The sequence below is a fragment of the Podarcis bocagei genome, assembly GCF_964188305.1.
Source record: "Podarcis bocagei genome assembly, chromosome: 6".
NCBI classification, from domain to species: Eukaryota; Metazoa; Chordata; class Lepidosauria; order Squamata; family Lacertidae; genus Podarcis; species Podarcis bocagei.
Genome location: NC_138130.1, coordinates 95,948,689 through 95,963,671, shown reverse-complemented (window position 1 = coordinate 95,963,671; position 14,983 = coordinate 95,948,689). Strand labels below are relative to the sequence as shown.

Below are 14,983 nucleotides of genomic sequence, written 5' to 3'. Positions count from 1 at the left end.
GAACAGATTGGAGAACTGGACCCAAACCAACAAAATGAATTTCAGTAGGGACAAAGATAAGGTTCTGCATAAATATAAAATTAACCTAGCCTGCCAGCAGTACATGTGAAAAGGATCTAGGGGTCTTAGTAGACCACAAGCTTAATGTAAGTCAACAGTATGATGCAGCAGCAAAAAAGGCTAATGCTATTCTTGGCTGTGTCAACCGCAGCATAGTGTCCCAATCAACGGAAGCAACAGTCCCGCTCTATTCTGCCTTGGTCAGACCATACCTGGAGTACTGTGTCCAGTTCTGGGCAACACAATTTAACAAGGATATTGACAAGCTGGAACATGTGCATAGTAAGGCAACCAAGATTATCAAGGGTCTGGAAACCAAGCTTCAGGAGGAATGGTTGAGGTAGTTGGGTATATATTGCCTGGAAAAGAGGAGACTGAGAGGAGATGGGATAGCCATCTAGAAATATCTAAAGGGCTGCCACATGGAGGCTGGAGCAAGCTTGTTTTCTCCTGCTCCGGAGGCTAGTACCCAAACCAATGGATTCAGGTTACAAGAAAGGAGATTCCGACTAAACCTCAGGAAGAACTTTCTGACAGCAGTTTGACAGTAGACTCCCTTGGGACTCTCCTTCTTTGGAGGTGTTTAAGCAGAGATTGGATGGCCACCTGTCATGTATGATCTTGTTGAGATTCCTGCATTGCAGGAGGTTGGACTAGATGACCCTTGGGGTCCTTCCACATCTACAATTTATGATTCTATGCCACTGCTTGGCTTTCATCACATTCCCGTGATAGAGAAGCAAGCAATCTGCCTGCTCAGTGGTGGCAACAGTGTCTCAGCAGCAGTGCTGTAAGCCAGGCACCTCAACTCACCATTGCCACTTCCCTTTCATGGCAACAGAGAGCAACAACACCACATATTCCCTTTTCTTCATTGCAAGTGGTGATTTAAAACAGGAGCGTAATCAATAAAATAAAGGAGGAATGCACAGTTTTAAAAACCTTGACCCCAGAAGACTCTGGACACTCAGTTCAGAACTAAGACGGATGGTTTTCTTACAATAGTACAGGAATGACCATCACGTAACCACATTATTTTTTCCTGTATGCTGAAGAAAGCTTCTTCAAAGAGAACCATTAAGGAAAGCAAAACTATACCTAAAGAGTTTTGCTGCTGCTATTGTCCAAGTTGTATGAAGTGCCTGCCTTTGAGAGAGAGTGTGTGTAAAGCCAATGATGTGAAATAAAATTCTCCTAAAAGCATTTAATAGACTATGGATCAGTGTGTCAAGATTTATTGCAAACAAAAGACTTACCAGCTTTAAAAAAGGGAGAGCCTTACCAAGTTCACACAGAAGCATAATAATGTTTACTTTAACTCGCCTGTGGAAACAACTCAGAGGCCATTAAGAAGAAAAAAGATAACAACAAGAAGATCGAAAGATGGGATTGGTGAATACTAAAAGCAGCAGAAATATGAGATGACTTGACCCTTACTGAACTCGAAGCATGGGAAAATTTATAATTTATAAATTAAATTTATAATTTGGCAAAAATTTATAATTTGGCAAAATATTCGGACTTTATGATATGTATTGGTACAATTTGGAATAATTAATGTGATATGATTGGATTGTTAAATGGAAAACTTAATAAAAAAATTTTTTATAAAAAAAAAGCATTTAAAAGACTAAGCTAAGAACAGGATTCTGCAGGCTGGATCACATGAGACCCCTGACAGGTTTTTGTTTTTTTCTTTAAATACACCTTGTGTTTCTTGGCTGCTTGTGTTTCCAAAAGATAGGTGGACCTCTAGCACCCAACTATTTTTGCAGTTAAATCTCAGCCAATTGCGGCTTTGAAATAGAAAATCAGAGCAACAGAATGCTGACCTCTGACGTCTCCTTCTCATTTGAACTCTGCCAATATTTCAAGCTACATGAATGGGAAGAAAGATGAACATATTGATTGGATGCTTATTGTCAGTAGCTACAGGAGTAGTTCATGAAGATGCTGAAAGTGATATTTTTAATACTAAGACAACATGTGCATGTTTGGTACTGAAATTCATAGACTGGGGAGACTCAAATCCCTGCTCAGCCCACGAAATTCTCAGGGTGGCCTTGTGCCAGTCACCCATCTAAGCCTAACCTAACTCGCGGAGTTGTTTTGAGGCTAAAATGTAGAGGGGAAACCACGTTTGCCACCCTGAGCTCCTCCGAGGAAGGGTGAAAGAAAAATGCAATAACAAATGAATGGATGGTTGTTGAGTGGAAGACATCTTAACTAGGCATGAGTTGGTTCTTCAGTCTCAATTTTCTTTCTTGGATGATGGAATTGTTCCTTAGCACAATTCCTGACTATAGTATCTTTATGCCACCATGATACTTTCCCCCTTTCTAAAAACAAAATTTGGTTTGACTATGGAAAGGAGGCATACAAATAAATGATGACGATTGTCCCTCGCAATGGATTCTGTCCCGTGATAATAGAAAGGGTAAGTCATTGCAGTGTAAATATATAATGCAAGTCATTCCATACTGCAATTCATTTTTAGAGCACCTTTATTACTGGGGCTGGATCAGAGTTATGGCTTACTTTACAGAATACGGGTTAAGAGTGCTTGGGGGCATTGCAGTTTATTACCACCTGCCAAGCACTCTGCCAAGATCTCCTGCTTTATTTCTGCACATTATCAGATAAAACGTCATGGTCTCTTGGGTGGTGGTGGAAGAAAGTCAAAATTCTGCAGAAGAGAACAGGAGAGATGGCATGTATGTTACAAGGGATGCCTAAGAGAGAGATAGAAATCACAAGAGAACAATGACCATCTCATGGGCATTTGGTGAATGTTTGAAATTATGGAGCTGTAGTGGATATGGATGCTACGAGTGGTCTTTGAGGGAGCATGGCTAGCTAGCTCAACTGTCTAGCCCAGGACCTCAGAGGATGGCATTCAAGCACAGTGACTTTAACAAGGCTCCTCCAAGAGTACCATGTTGACTATTTCTGCATTAACAGGGGCATTAGACTACCACTTAACATCAGCTGGGTAAATGTTCCATGCTGTTTCCTTAGCTGTGATTCCTGCATTGCAGAGGATGCTTTGGGTGTCTTCCAACTCTAAAATTCCACGATTCTATGATTATGGAATCTGGCACCGGGGCAAACTCTAGCCCATCCATCTGAGCCTTCAGAGATCAGGCACACTTTTCATTGTTTCTAATAAACTCAGTCCAAATTACAGGCAGCTTCTGCTTATCTCAGTTCCCAGGGCCAATGGAAATTAGAATGGAATATGGACGTAGCTTGTTTCTTGAACTCGCCACTGAGATTATCATGTGGCTAATGGCACCTTCTTTTCCCCAAAACACTTCTTGTGTTTCTGGTTGAGAGTGACAGCCCCTACAAAGACTTATTGGAACAAAAGACCCCGTGGTGGCTTTCACCACATGAAGCATTACTGCTCAAACCACTTGGAAAGAAAGGAAAATGGCTCACATATGCTGATTTATTAAAGGAACATGATGGAAAATGGAAATTAAGAGATTATGATGAGATCAAAACCACTTTCAGAGTTGGTTGCATTATCGACAACTATATGAAACACATAAAGAAGACAGTAAAAAAGGATTTAGTTATACTAGATCTAGGTTTCAAACGGAAGTGATTGAAGGGAAAGTGAAACTACTGAAGGCCGCATATAGCATACTATTAGAATGGGAGATGAAAGATGAAGAGGTGAAATCAGTTATGATTAAAGGGGCACAAGATGTAGGTCACAATATTATGATGGAAGACTGGGTTAAATTGTGGAAAACTGATTTAAAATTTACAGACTGTTCCCTATTGAAGGAGAACTATATGAAGATGATGTATAGATGGTACACAACACCAGTGCAGTTAGGGAAAATGTACAAAACTAGTTCAAATATATGTTGGAAGTGTAAGGAAAAGGAGTGAACATTTTATCATATGTGGTGGGAGTGTAAGGTAATTAAAATTTTTTGGGAAATGATATACAATGAATTGAAGAAAATGTTCCATTTAACATTTGTTAAAAAACCCGAGGCATTTTTGTTGGGGATTGTAGGGAAAGATCTGCCAAAAAAGTTGAAAAACATCTTCATGTATGCGACAACGGCGAGAGTTCTGGTTGCACTAGGACGGAAGACTGAAGAAACTCCAACTAAAGAATCATGGCAAGAAAAATTGATGGACTATGCAGAACTGGCAAAATTGACATATAAGCTACGGGACAAGGATAACTGTGACTTTAAGGATGAATGGGAACCTTTCACAAAGTATCTGAAGACGCAACAAAGCGAATTGGACTCCTTGGCAGGTTTTGAATAAACATCCACAATTTTATTTACTGATAATAATCAGTTAAATAGTTTGAGGATCTATACAACTTTGTAACATGCAGAAAATAGCAATATTAGAGAAACCAAAGACTGGAACTGAGGGAAGTCGAGAGGTGGGGGGCGGGGTTCTGGGGGGGGGAGGGAGGAAAAATGGGGGGGGGAATAAGGATATGTTTTTGGATAATATGTCTTGTTATAACTTTGAATAAAAAAAATTAAAAAAGAGAGAGAGAGTGACAGCCCCAAGCCAACAGCACAGGGGAAAACTACCTTCCATAATGGGAAAACTCTAGTTCTGACGGGAGCCATAACTATATTTTGGCCCAAGACAAAGGTGGAGCACAAAAAATCAAATTATGAGAGCTGCGTCTGGTTTCCTGGTGTGGGAAAAAACATCTTTTGTGTGTGTAGATTTGCTCTTATACAACTAAGACAGGATGCAGCTTGCTAACTAACCCAGAAAAGGAGGGGTGGCTTTTGTGTAATAGAGGAAGAAAAAAACCCAGAAGGAATAAAGCAACTGATAATCAATTACATCAAAGTGATAACATTTACAGCTACCCAGGAGCAGAAATTATTCATATTTCTTTGCTAATCTGGAATACTTCACAGGGCTCAGAGGGGATGAACAATCCAGGCAATGCAAGATTGGGCAATGTCATCTTGTGTTTATTTATCTCTGTGACATTTACCAGAAATCTTCAATGGAACAGAAAGATTATTAGATACATAGGCAAAAGTCAATAATGTTCGTATAGATTTATAACACTGATTTCATTCATTGCTGGTGCATAAAGTCAAGGAAAGAGAGAGAGAGAGAGAGAGAGAGAGAGAGAGAGAGAGAGAGAGAGAGAAAGGAAGCAGGAGAGCTCTCAGGCTAACTCATTTACAGAAACAAACAGAATAAATTCACACACATTATGAACCTGCTTCATTGTTCAGGTCAGCCTTCCCTAACTGGGTGCTCTTCAGATGTTTTGGACTACAACTTCCATCTGTGTGACAGTGGTAAGCTGTGGCTGATAATACTTGTAGTCAGAAACATCTGAATGAAGGCTGGATTAAGTCATCAGCTGAGGGAGTTACTTCATGCTCCATCTTCTTCTGTGGCTACATTGATAAACAACAGAGACAGGGCCTTTTTAGTGGTGTCCCTTAGATTATCGAACCCTGTCAGAGAGTTCCATCTGACATTTGCCATCATTTCCTTAAGGAAAGAGGTCAAAGCATTCCTCTTCCCAAAAACTATCAAGGAGCGTGTGAATATTTATTTAAAAAAATAGTGCTGTGGTTTATTATTCTGTTCTGGTTTTATGTTGGATTAACCCAATTACAGTTTTGTATTCTAAAGATATTATGGCCACTGTGGCTGCCTTTTTAAAAGGCAGAAAGGTAGAATACAGAGGTTTTAAATAGGAATGGAATGAATTGTACATTTCAGCTCCTCTGAATAAGTGGAAAACTTATTTGCCAGCATGAAGAATAACAGGTGTGACAGCTGAAATGCTTCTTGAATCCCACAATCCTGAAATATGTACTTCTGAAGCATCTCTACCTTTGAAACTATACTAGGTCCTTGAAGAAAGTTGACCATAAGGCTAGTCATGACTTGTCCTAGGAGAGAAAAGTGAAGGGTGCAAGGAGCCGGCCCAGAGGTTTCTCTAGTGTTTGGTGGCCGAGTCTCTTCCACATTTCCCCCAAGCATTGCAGATCAAACTCAGGCATGGAGGGGCAGTTCATATTAACACCCACCCCCGGTCCCCGTTAGAAAAAAAACAAACAAATTTAGTGCAAAGAATCATGCAAATCTGATTTCTCTTTGACTGGACATTCACAGGAAGCATCTGATTCACCAAATATGTTATCTGCATGGGAAGAAATTCACACTTCTCCTCCACCATGCAAACTGAGGCCCAGCTGCCTGAAATTTCTGAATTGGGACTTTGTGGTTGCTCAACCAACCCAGACATTTCCGAAGATCATAGCATAAAGTAAGTATGGAGAACATCAGGCATGAGGCCCTAATGCCCTAAGGGTGAAAAGGCTTCCCACATAAGGCACAGAGCAACTGATGCTTGCAATTGGACCAGAAATCTGGATATGTCAGAAATATAGGCTTTAAATATAGTCCAGCTCCATATGGGATGGTTCTTCAGTCTTTTGACCACAATATACCTGTGACTGGGGAAGACTTTCCTCCTCAGTGCAGAAGGATCTTTTGTGATCCTTCATTTACTACGAGATATAGTTGAGTTTCTACTGACAGCTACTCACAGCAATGCCTCTCTCCAGACCCCAGAATTGTGCAAGTGATATTCTCTCCCTTGCTTCTAACCACTGTGCTTTTCAGCTAAGTAATAGAAGGGTGTGAGCAAATGCTTATCAAGCATCATGCAAAATTTAACGGTGGAGATTATAACCTGCATAATCAATTATCCATGGTAGGTCAAGCTGCAACTGTTGACACAAATCATGCTGGCCTTCTTACTACGTAAATTGATAACTTTACACATCTATTAAAAATAATGTGGCATTCAAAAATATTTCCCTGGGAGGCATGTGTGCTGCTCAGTGACTTTTTAATGCTCCAATTAACGAAGAACAACTAGAAATGCCCAAATAATTCATAGCCAGAAATGCCTATGACCATTGCACATTATCCTTTGTGATGATGACACTGTTGCTAGCCTTTAAGAAGCAGATGCATTGGCCTTATGAAAAACTTACATAAGCATGTGGAGCCTGTGTGTCTTTTAAAGAGCTTGTATATTCTTGGGAAAAAATAAGTCGAATATTATCATTACCCTGGGTCATACTTTCCATCTTCTGGAGTTGAAGCTGGAGATATAAAGTGGGAGAGGAAATTGCCTTTGGGATCAGCCACAGGTGTCTCTACTAGTTCAGAAGAACTAGTGTAAGAGGAGGCCGTTATGTGTAGCCCAAAGGGCTCTTCTGCTTCCCTTCTCTGCCTCTGTGGGCTTGAGATTAAAACCCAAAGTTCAATCAAAGTCTCCTTCACACTGTTGGAACTGATAGATGTAAAGCAGACTGGGTCCCTTGGTTTAAAGAAGCCCCTCTAATGGAAGGTGGAGCTGGCTGTGTAGATGGAGAAGTTGGCGGTTGCTGAAAAAACATTGAAGTTCTGCTCTTACTATGTCTCCAGCCTGAGCTGTCCAAGGTACTAAAGGTAAAGGGAGCCCTGACCATTAGGTCCAGTCGTGGCCGACTCTGGGGTTGCAGCGCTCATCTCGCTTTATTGGCCGAGGGAGCCAGCATACAGCTTCTGGGTCATGTGGCGAGCATGACTAAGCCGCTTCTGGCGAACCAGAGCAGCACACGGAAACGCCGTTTACCCTCCCCCTGGAGCGGTACCTATTTAGCTACTTGCACTTTGACGTGCTTTCGAACTGCTAGGTTGGCAGGAGCAGGGACCAAGCAACGGGAGCTCACCCCGTTGCGGGAATTCAAACCACCGACCTTCTGATTGGCAAGCCCTAGGCTCTGTGGTTTAACCCACAGCACCACCCGCGTCCCTTGTCCAAGGTACTACTTAATCTTTAAATACTTGCCTTGCCTCAACCCAGACTTTGCCCTACTTCATTACATCATGCACCGTTTCCCCAAACCTAAGTCCTGCTGGATCAGATCCAAGGACTATCTAGTCCATCATCCTCTCACAGTGGTCAACCATGGGAAGCCAAAAAGCAGGAGTTAAGGACAACAGCATTCTCCCCATTCCCCCCCCAAAAAAACTGGTATTCAGGTGCAACACTGCAGGTGGCAGTCATTCACAGCTTTCTCCTCCATTACTTTGCCTACAAAACAGAAGAACATCTAGAAGGTGGAAAACAGCACAGACTGGATACTGCACTATTGCCACTGAAAAAGACTCTCAAGTGTCGGGATTCCTGAATGCACAGAGCCTGCCACACATTCAAATATCTACAGACAATTGTGCGCATCATGCAGTTATTGCAGGTAAAAGACTCAACAGCAGGAGTGGTACCTAAAGCATGGCCCAGCTCCATTGCCATCACAGCTATTTCCTAAACAGGAGTAAAGCATGAATAGGGCTTAAATGTCACCAGGTCCTTGTATCCATTGTACCCAAGAAAGGACACATGGAAGGGAAGATCAGCCTCGTCCCAATCAGGCAGCCATACTTGTATACAATTCATTGCTTCATTCTCTTACCATCAATCTGATCTCCTTCTCTTCCTTTCCCCACCGCTCCCCTTTGCAAGTCTTTTCAATTTGTAAGCCAGAGTGTTTATGTACTGCAGCATTCCCCAACCTGGTGTTCTCCAGTTGCTGTTGAACTACATATCCCATCAGCCCTAGCCAGGATGGTCAGTAGTCAGGGATAGTGGGAGTTGGAGTTCAATGATAACTGGAAGAAACCATGTTGGGGAAGGCTGATGTGAGAAGCTTTGGGAGATAGTATTTGCCCCAAACCAGGATAATAGCAATGAAACATATCCAAGTTATATAAATAAACATACGGGGAATAAAATCTAAAGCAGAAACTATGTGAAGAAACATCTCATAATACTTAAGACTACAATATGAGTTGTCAAGTTTTGTTCTTTTATACTTCTAAAAGAGTTCTGCAAAAATCTGCAACATAACAGAAGTTCTAATAGCCTAGCAATACATTGGCAAGATTTTCAGGACTTAAGCTCCATCAGCAGTCATTATCAATGGGATTTTCATATAAATATGTAAAGGGAATTCCACTCCAAATACTTAAATTGAAAATGAAGGATTATATCACAATTAATTGCTTTATTTGTGTTGCTAACAAAGTCATCTGGCCTCTGAAGTGCAAAGAACAATTCACTTACCCTTTCCAATGTAATTTCTTCAAATTCATATTCAATCTCTGTTCCATTGACCTAGAAAATAATGATGATATAACAGAGAAATCTATTAATACCTGTGGGAGATAAGGAAGGAAATCCCTGCTTTTATACAAGGACAAGTGTTCTTTCAGCTGTGATGAAACACAGTGTTTCCAAATGAAAAAAGTCGGTAATACTTCTTCAACTGGAATAAACGAGGAACGCCATGCATGGAAGAACTGAATAGTGGTATGCCAAGGAAAAAAAGTGTTCCATTTAAGAGCTGACTGGCAAAGACTTGCAATATTCTGTCGCTTTGACACATAGGAAAAGAAGAGTTTTGCAGGGCTCTCCAGATACTCCTCCCCCCCATGTGGTGGGAGGAGAAATAAGTTACCAAATTCTTTTGAACAGTGTCATCAAGGAAATATTTTGAGCTTCATTTTAATTCAGATCCTCTTTCATTTATTTCCCACCACCACCAACTGCTTTGAAAAAATGCACCATTTACAACATTGTATCCAACTAAGTTCTGCACAGAGTAAGAGGCCCTCTGAAACCAGTCAGCATGGCCAAGTGAGAGCCATTCATTTCAATGGATTTGCTCTGAGTGGTACTTAGAAACAACCCATTGTGAGTTGAGAACCCGCCAGCCGCACAGGAGTATCATAAGACACAAAGACACATTGTTTTAGGTTAATGGGCAAAATTAGGCCACAACTTTTATTGGTTACAGCATGTGAGTAGCATTGGCTTAGGCACTGGATGAAACAGCAATACATGACTCCACCCCGCTCAGCCGGGAGTCATATCAGGGTTAACAACCAATGGGAGGAGCTTGTTGATGCAAATACAACTGGAAGCTCCCCCATGACATCACCGGGGGTTGTACCATGGCCCTAGCCACCAGCAGGGCATCAGACAGGATCCACGACTGCTGGATTCCTTTAATGGAATACCCAAAAGAGGAGGGGTAAATGATGGCGCATACCCAATCCTCCAACACAGCACACATATTCCAATGCCTAACCGCCAACACCAGAAAGTTGTGACGAATTGCTACGAGGTAGGCGGAAAAACCAAGAGGCTGGTGCCAATTTGCCAAATGGATAAAAAAGTCCTACCGGGCCCCTTGGGCAACCAAGGCAACCAACCAAAGTCCATAGCAAGGTCAATACGCAAATGAAGCTGACCTAAGAGGGAGGGAGGGCGGGAGATCCGAAGAAAGCAGGAACAGACTGGGAGCTGAGTGCTGCCGCAGCTGTTTAGATGAAGCTAGCCCCGCCCACCAGCTGGCCCTATTGGTCGGGTGGAAGGTTTGGCTGCGGCAGCAGAAGCAATCAGGAGCAGGGAGCTGAATACGCCTCCCTGCCCCTGCGGAAAGCTGCTCCCGTTCACAACCCCTCCCCTCTAGGGGGAGGAGAGGCCTTACCATTAGCACACTACACATAAACACCACACAGACTGGTTCTCATTTAAAAAGAAAGAAACGCATGCCCCCTTTTCTCAAAGCATCTTTTACCATGTCATGAAATCATTTCCAACCTTTCCAAAGAGATCTCAAGCCAGTTAGCTTCATTCTTACTTCCACGGCAACCAAAACCACCCTCAGCTCCCTGCAAGTAGCTCCCCGGCCTTTCATAGGGCTAAGTAAATGAAATATTGGGTTACAGATGCTTCAGGTTACAGACACTTCAGGTTACAGACTCCACTAACCCAGAAATAGTACCTCGAGTTAAGATGCTTCAGGATGAGAACAGAAATTGTGCGGCGGCAGCGGGAGGCCTCATTAGCTAAAGTGGTACCTCAGGTTAAGAACAGTTTCAGGTTAATAACAGACCTCCAGAATGAATTAAGTTCTTAACTCGAGGTACCAGCTGCCAAACCACACTATCACAGCACAACACAAGTTGGGAAGAACTACTTTGAGATAAGCAGCTTAAGGATGGTGGCCCACACTGAGTAGATATGTGCGGAAATGCTCACTTTGGCACAACAGTGAAGCATTAAAACTAATGACACATGGGAACAGCACAAGTTTAGCTAGTTCCTTTTAGAGCTCTTGCCTTTCTACTTCTGCATAGAGGAGATTACAATATGGGACCCTTCCCCAAAGTGAGGTGCCCTTTGCTGACTCGGAATTTGCATAGCACGGTGTGACTCATATCATCTTGCCAACTTTATCTGAAAATAACTATGGGCTGTATCCAACATTCTCTGTCTGCTTAGCGCAAGGGCTCTTTCGCAGCGGAGAAATTCAATACAACAGTTGCACTGTGGGAAACGAGCCCTGCAATAGATTTCACAGTCTACTGTGCAACACAACCTGCTTATTATGCATTCTTTGGTGCAACAGCATCCCACTTGTGCAAAACATTTCACCAGAGAAACAAGTATACAGTGCTAAGCCACTTTAAGTTAGCACTACAATGGAGCCCACCCTATGGGTGGTATTCAGTGCCAGTCCTACTTGGAGTAGACACGCTGAAGTTGATAGATATGGCTAACTTAGGCTCTTTTGAATTATGGTGCTGGAGAAGACTCTTGAGAGTCCCATGGACTGCAAGAAGATCAAACCTATCCCTTCTGAAGGAAATCAGCCCTGAGTGCTCATTGGAAGGACAGATCCTGAAGCTGAGGCTCCAATACTTTGGCCACCTCATGAGAAGAGAAGACTCCCTGGAAAAGACCCTGGTGTAGGGAAAGATGGAGGGCACAAGGAGAAGGGGACCACAGAGGACGAGATGGTTGGACAGTGTTCTCGAAGCTACCAGCATGAGTTTGACCAAACTGCAGGAGGCAGTGGAAGACAGGAGTGCCTGGCGTGCTCTGGGCCATGGGGTCATGAAGAGTCAGACACGACTAAACAACTAAGCAACAACAGCAACTTAGGCTCATTAATTTCAATGAGTCTACTCTGAGTAGGACTTAGGTGAATAGCACCCTATGCTTTGGAAAGACAACATTCCAGCTATAGGGAGCTTCCAAGAAAGGCACCTGTTATTGAGATCTTCCCCACTTCTGCTTATTTCCAGTTTTTGTTCTTTTTAATCTTGGTGGAAGTTAGTTGTAGCTTTAGATGCCCACCATTAAATATACCTCCTTGCCATTTCGGATTTTCCAATTCTTTTTTCTATAGGACAAGTACAGGGAACCTAGGAGCCAACTGAACCCACCCACCTCTGCCTTCTCTATCTGGCCCCTAGGACTTTCCTTAGGTCATCGCCCCTTCCCCTGCCGCACCCCTTGCCAGCTCTGTACTGCACCCTCCTCAACTGCTTCCTTCTTGGCTTCCTAGATTGAGGATGCAGAGATAAGTGGGGGGGGTGTGGTATGGAAATCACTGGCTTTTGTGGGGTTGGAATGCAGTCTTACTGTGCAAAGGCAATAGTTACGCCTGGTGTTCCATCCACTTCCCCCCTCTGGCCCTCCTAACCACTGGTGTGCCAGCCCCAGGAATGTGGCTTTTCGGGTAAAAAAAAGTTTCCTGCCACCTGATTTAGGAATTCAGCAGTGTCTCAGTTCCTTACTTACTTACTCTATTTATATACTGCTTTACATCCCACAATCTCTGAAGTGATTTGCAATGAAGTTTGTGAAAGAGCATCTCTCAATTTAAAACCATGCAGCAATCCAGCCAAAGCACACAACGGAAGTACCAGAACAGCAGCATTATTGCTCAACAGCCTGAACAAACAGGTTTTCATCTGGTGTCTAAAGGCCAACAGTGCTGGAGCCAATAGGATTTCAAAGGGAACAGAGTTCTAGAGTCAGGGTGCCACCACAAAAAAGGCCTGGTTGTGTGTCACGGCCAACCATGCAGTTCCTAGCAGAGGAATATTAAGGAGGGCCTCTCTAAAGGTCCTCAATTCATAGGCAGCCACATACAAGGAGAGAGCTTCTCCCCAAGTACAGTCATACCTCAGCTCCCAAACACCTTGGGAGTCGAGCGTTCCAGCTCCCAAACAATCGAAAACTGGAAGTGAGTGTTCCAGTTTTTGAACGTTCTTTTGGAAGCTGAACGTCTGACAGGGCTTCTGCGGCTTCTGATTGGCTGCAGCAGCTTCCTGCAGCCAATCAGAAGCAGTGCTTTGGTTTCGGAAGTTGAACGGACTTCCAGAACGGATTCTGTTCAACTTCCGAGGTACGACTATATTTAGATCCTAGGTCATTCAGGGATTTCCGTGCAATTTGTAAAACCTTGAATTCAGACCAGAAATGAATTGGCATATGGATATGTCTCTGCCACAGGTAATTTGCCTCTCAAGAACAAGCCACAGTTCATCTCTTGAAGTCTCCCACACATTTGCAGGGTCTTGTATGTGTTGGGGGGGGGGGTCTTTTCAGAAGGGCCCCAGCTTACAAACCTCATTTGTGCACAGATCACACCATGGAGTCCTTTGGACCTAAGCCAACCACTTTAATTTCCAGCTTAGACTTTTATCCAACAGGAATGAATCAATCTCTCTTTTTTAAAGAAAAGAAAAGATCCAAAAGCCTCCATTAAGAATTGCTGCTTCCATCTAAGCGACCAAGAAAAACAAATAAATCATAGCGAGGAAAGGAAAGGTACACAAATGTATTCAGCAACATGCTGTTCTCATTTCCTCCTACTGAGATGCCTAATATTTGCTCTTTTCACCTGCCTCGATTTGCAAAACTCGGTACAAATTGTTAAACTTTTTTTTTTTTTAAAAAAAAAAACAGAACATTCGTACAACAACCTTCTGGTTTTGTGAACTCTTAAAGCATGAATATTAAGCAGTACGCAAGTATTCTGAGGTTACCTTGCTTTCTTGCCTTATGGTAATCTACATTACCATATTTTTTACTGTCTTTTCCAGTACAATTTTACCATTTTACTGTCTTCTCCAGCCTAAGACAACCCTTCTGCCTGTTCCAGGACCACTGTGTTTATTTTAGATCATTGTGGCAGGTGGAAAGTCCAACCTAGATCTCTCGCCAACAAACGCCGCTCCGTAAGGCTTTTCTTTGCTTCACTGCGTAGAGTCAAGTTTCCTTTGCATTATTATTAATGCAGCAAAAACGAACGAGGAAAGAATAGCAGAAGGAATTTCTTTCAGGAAACCATCGGGGGGGGGGGGAAGGTGTATGATGATTATCCAAACTGGTCTTCAAATGAACATGAGATCTAACCATAGGTGTGGGCTGAGATTTAGAAATAACCTCATTAGAGTCCCCTGGCAGCTAAGACCAATGGGAGTTCCAAAACATCTCTTTGCTGTGGACAGAGCTAGAGGCAGTATTTTTAACAACAACAACAACAACAACAACATTGCTGCAGGGGAGGATAGAAGGTTCCAGCCGATGGAACGTTAGAAACTGCATTATACTGAGCCAAACCGTTGGTCCACCTTGCTCAGTACTGTCTAGACCAGGGGTCTGCAACCTTTAAGACAAAAAGAGCCACTTGGACCTGTTTCTGAAGGAAAAAAAAACTGTGAGCCGCAAAACCATTGCAACATTTAAAACAAATATATCTCCGGAGCCGCGATCTGACAGCGGGCGGGAAGGTGATGTCGGGACGGTGCGTAACTAACGCACGTACCGCCCCCATGCGACGTCACAGCCAGTACAGCACCCGCCACAGTGGGGAGTGTCGGGGCGCACAATGCGCCTCCTCCCCTCGCTAGTATCCGCCCCGGAGCCGCGGCAAAGGTGTAAAAGAGCCACATGCGGCTCCGGAGCCGCGGGTTGCAGACCTCTGGTCTAGACCGATTGGCAGAGGCTATGTTGGGTTTCAGGCAGGGGACC

General features: G+C 43.1%; 1 protein-coding gene across 1 annotated transcript in view; it reads right to left on the bottom strand.

Annotated features, from left to right (window-relative positions):
• DLG2 (discs large MAGUK scaffold protein 2) overlaps positions 1–14,983 on the bottom strand; it is a 907,935-nt gene that overhangs the window by 272,165 nt on the left and 620,787 nt on the right. Inside the window, exon 10 of the mRNA XM_081196960.1 lies at positions 9,212–9,262. Within this exon, the coding sequence (XP_081053086.1) occupies positions 9,212–9,262 (51 nt within the window). The remainder of the gene's footprint in view (positions 1–9,211; positions 9,263–14,983) is intronic.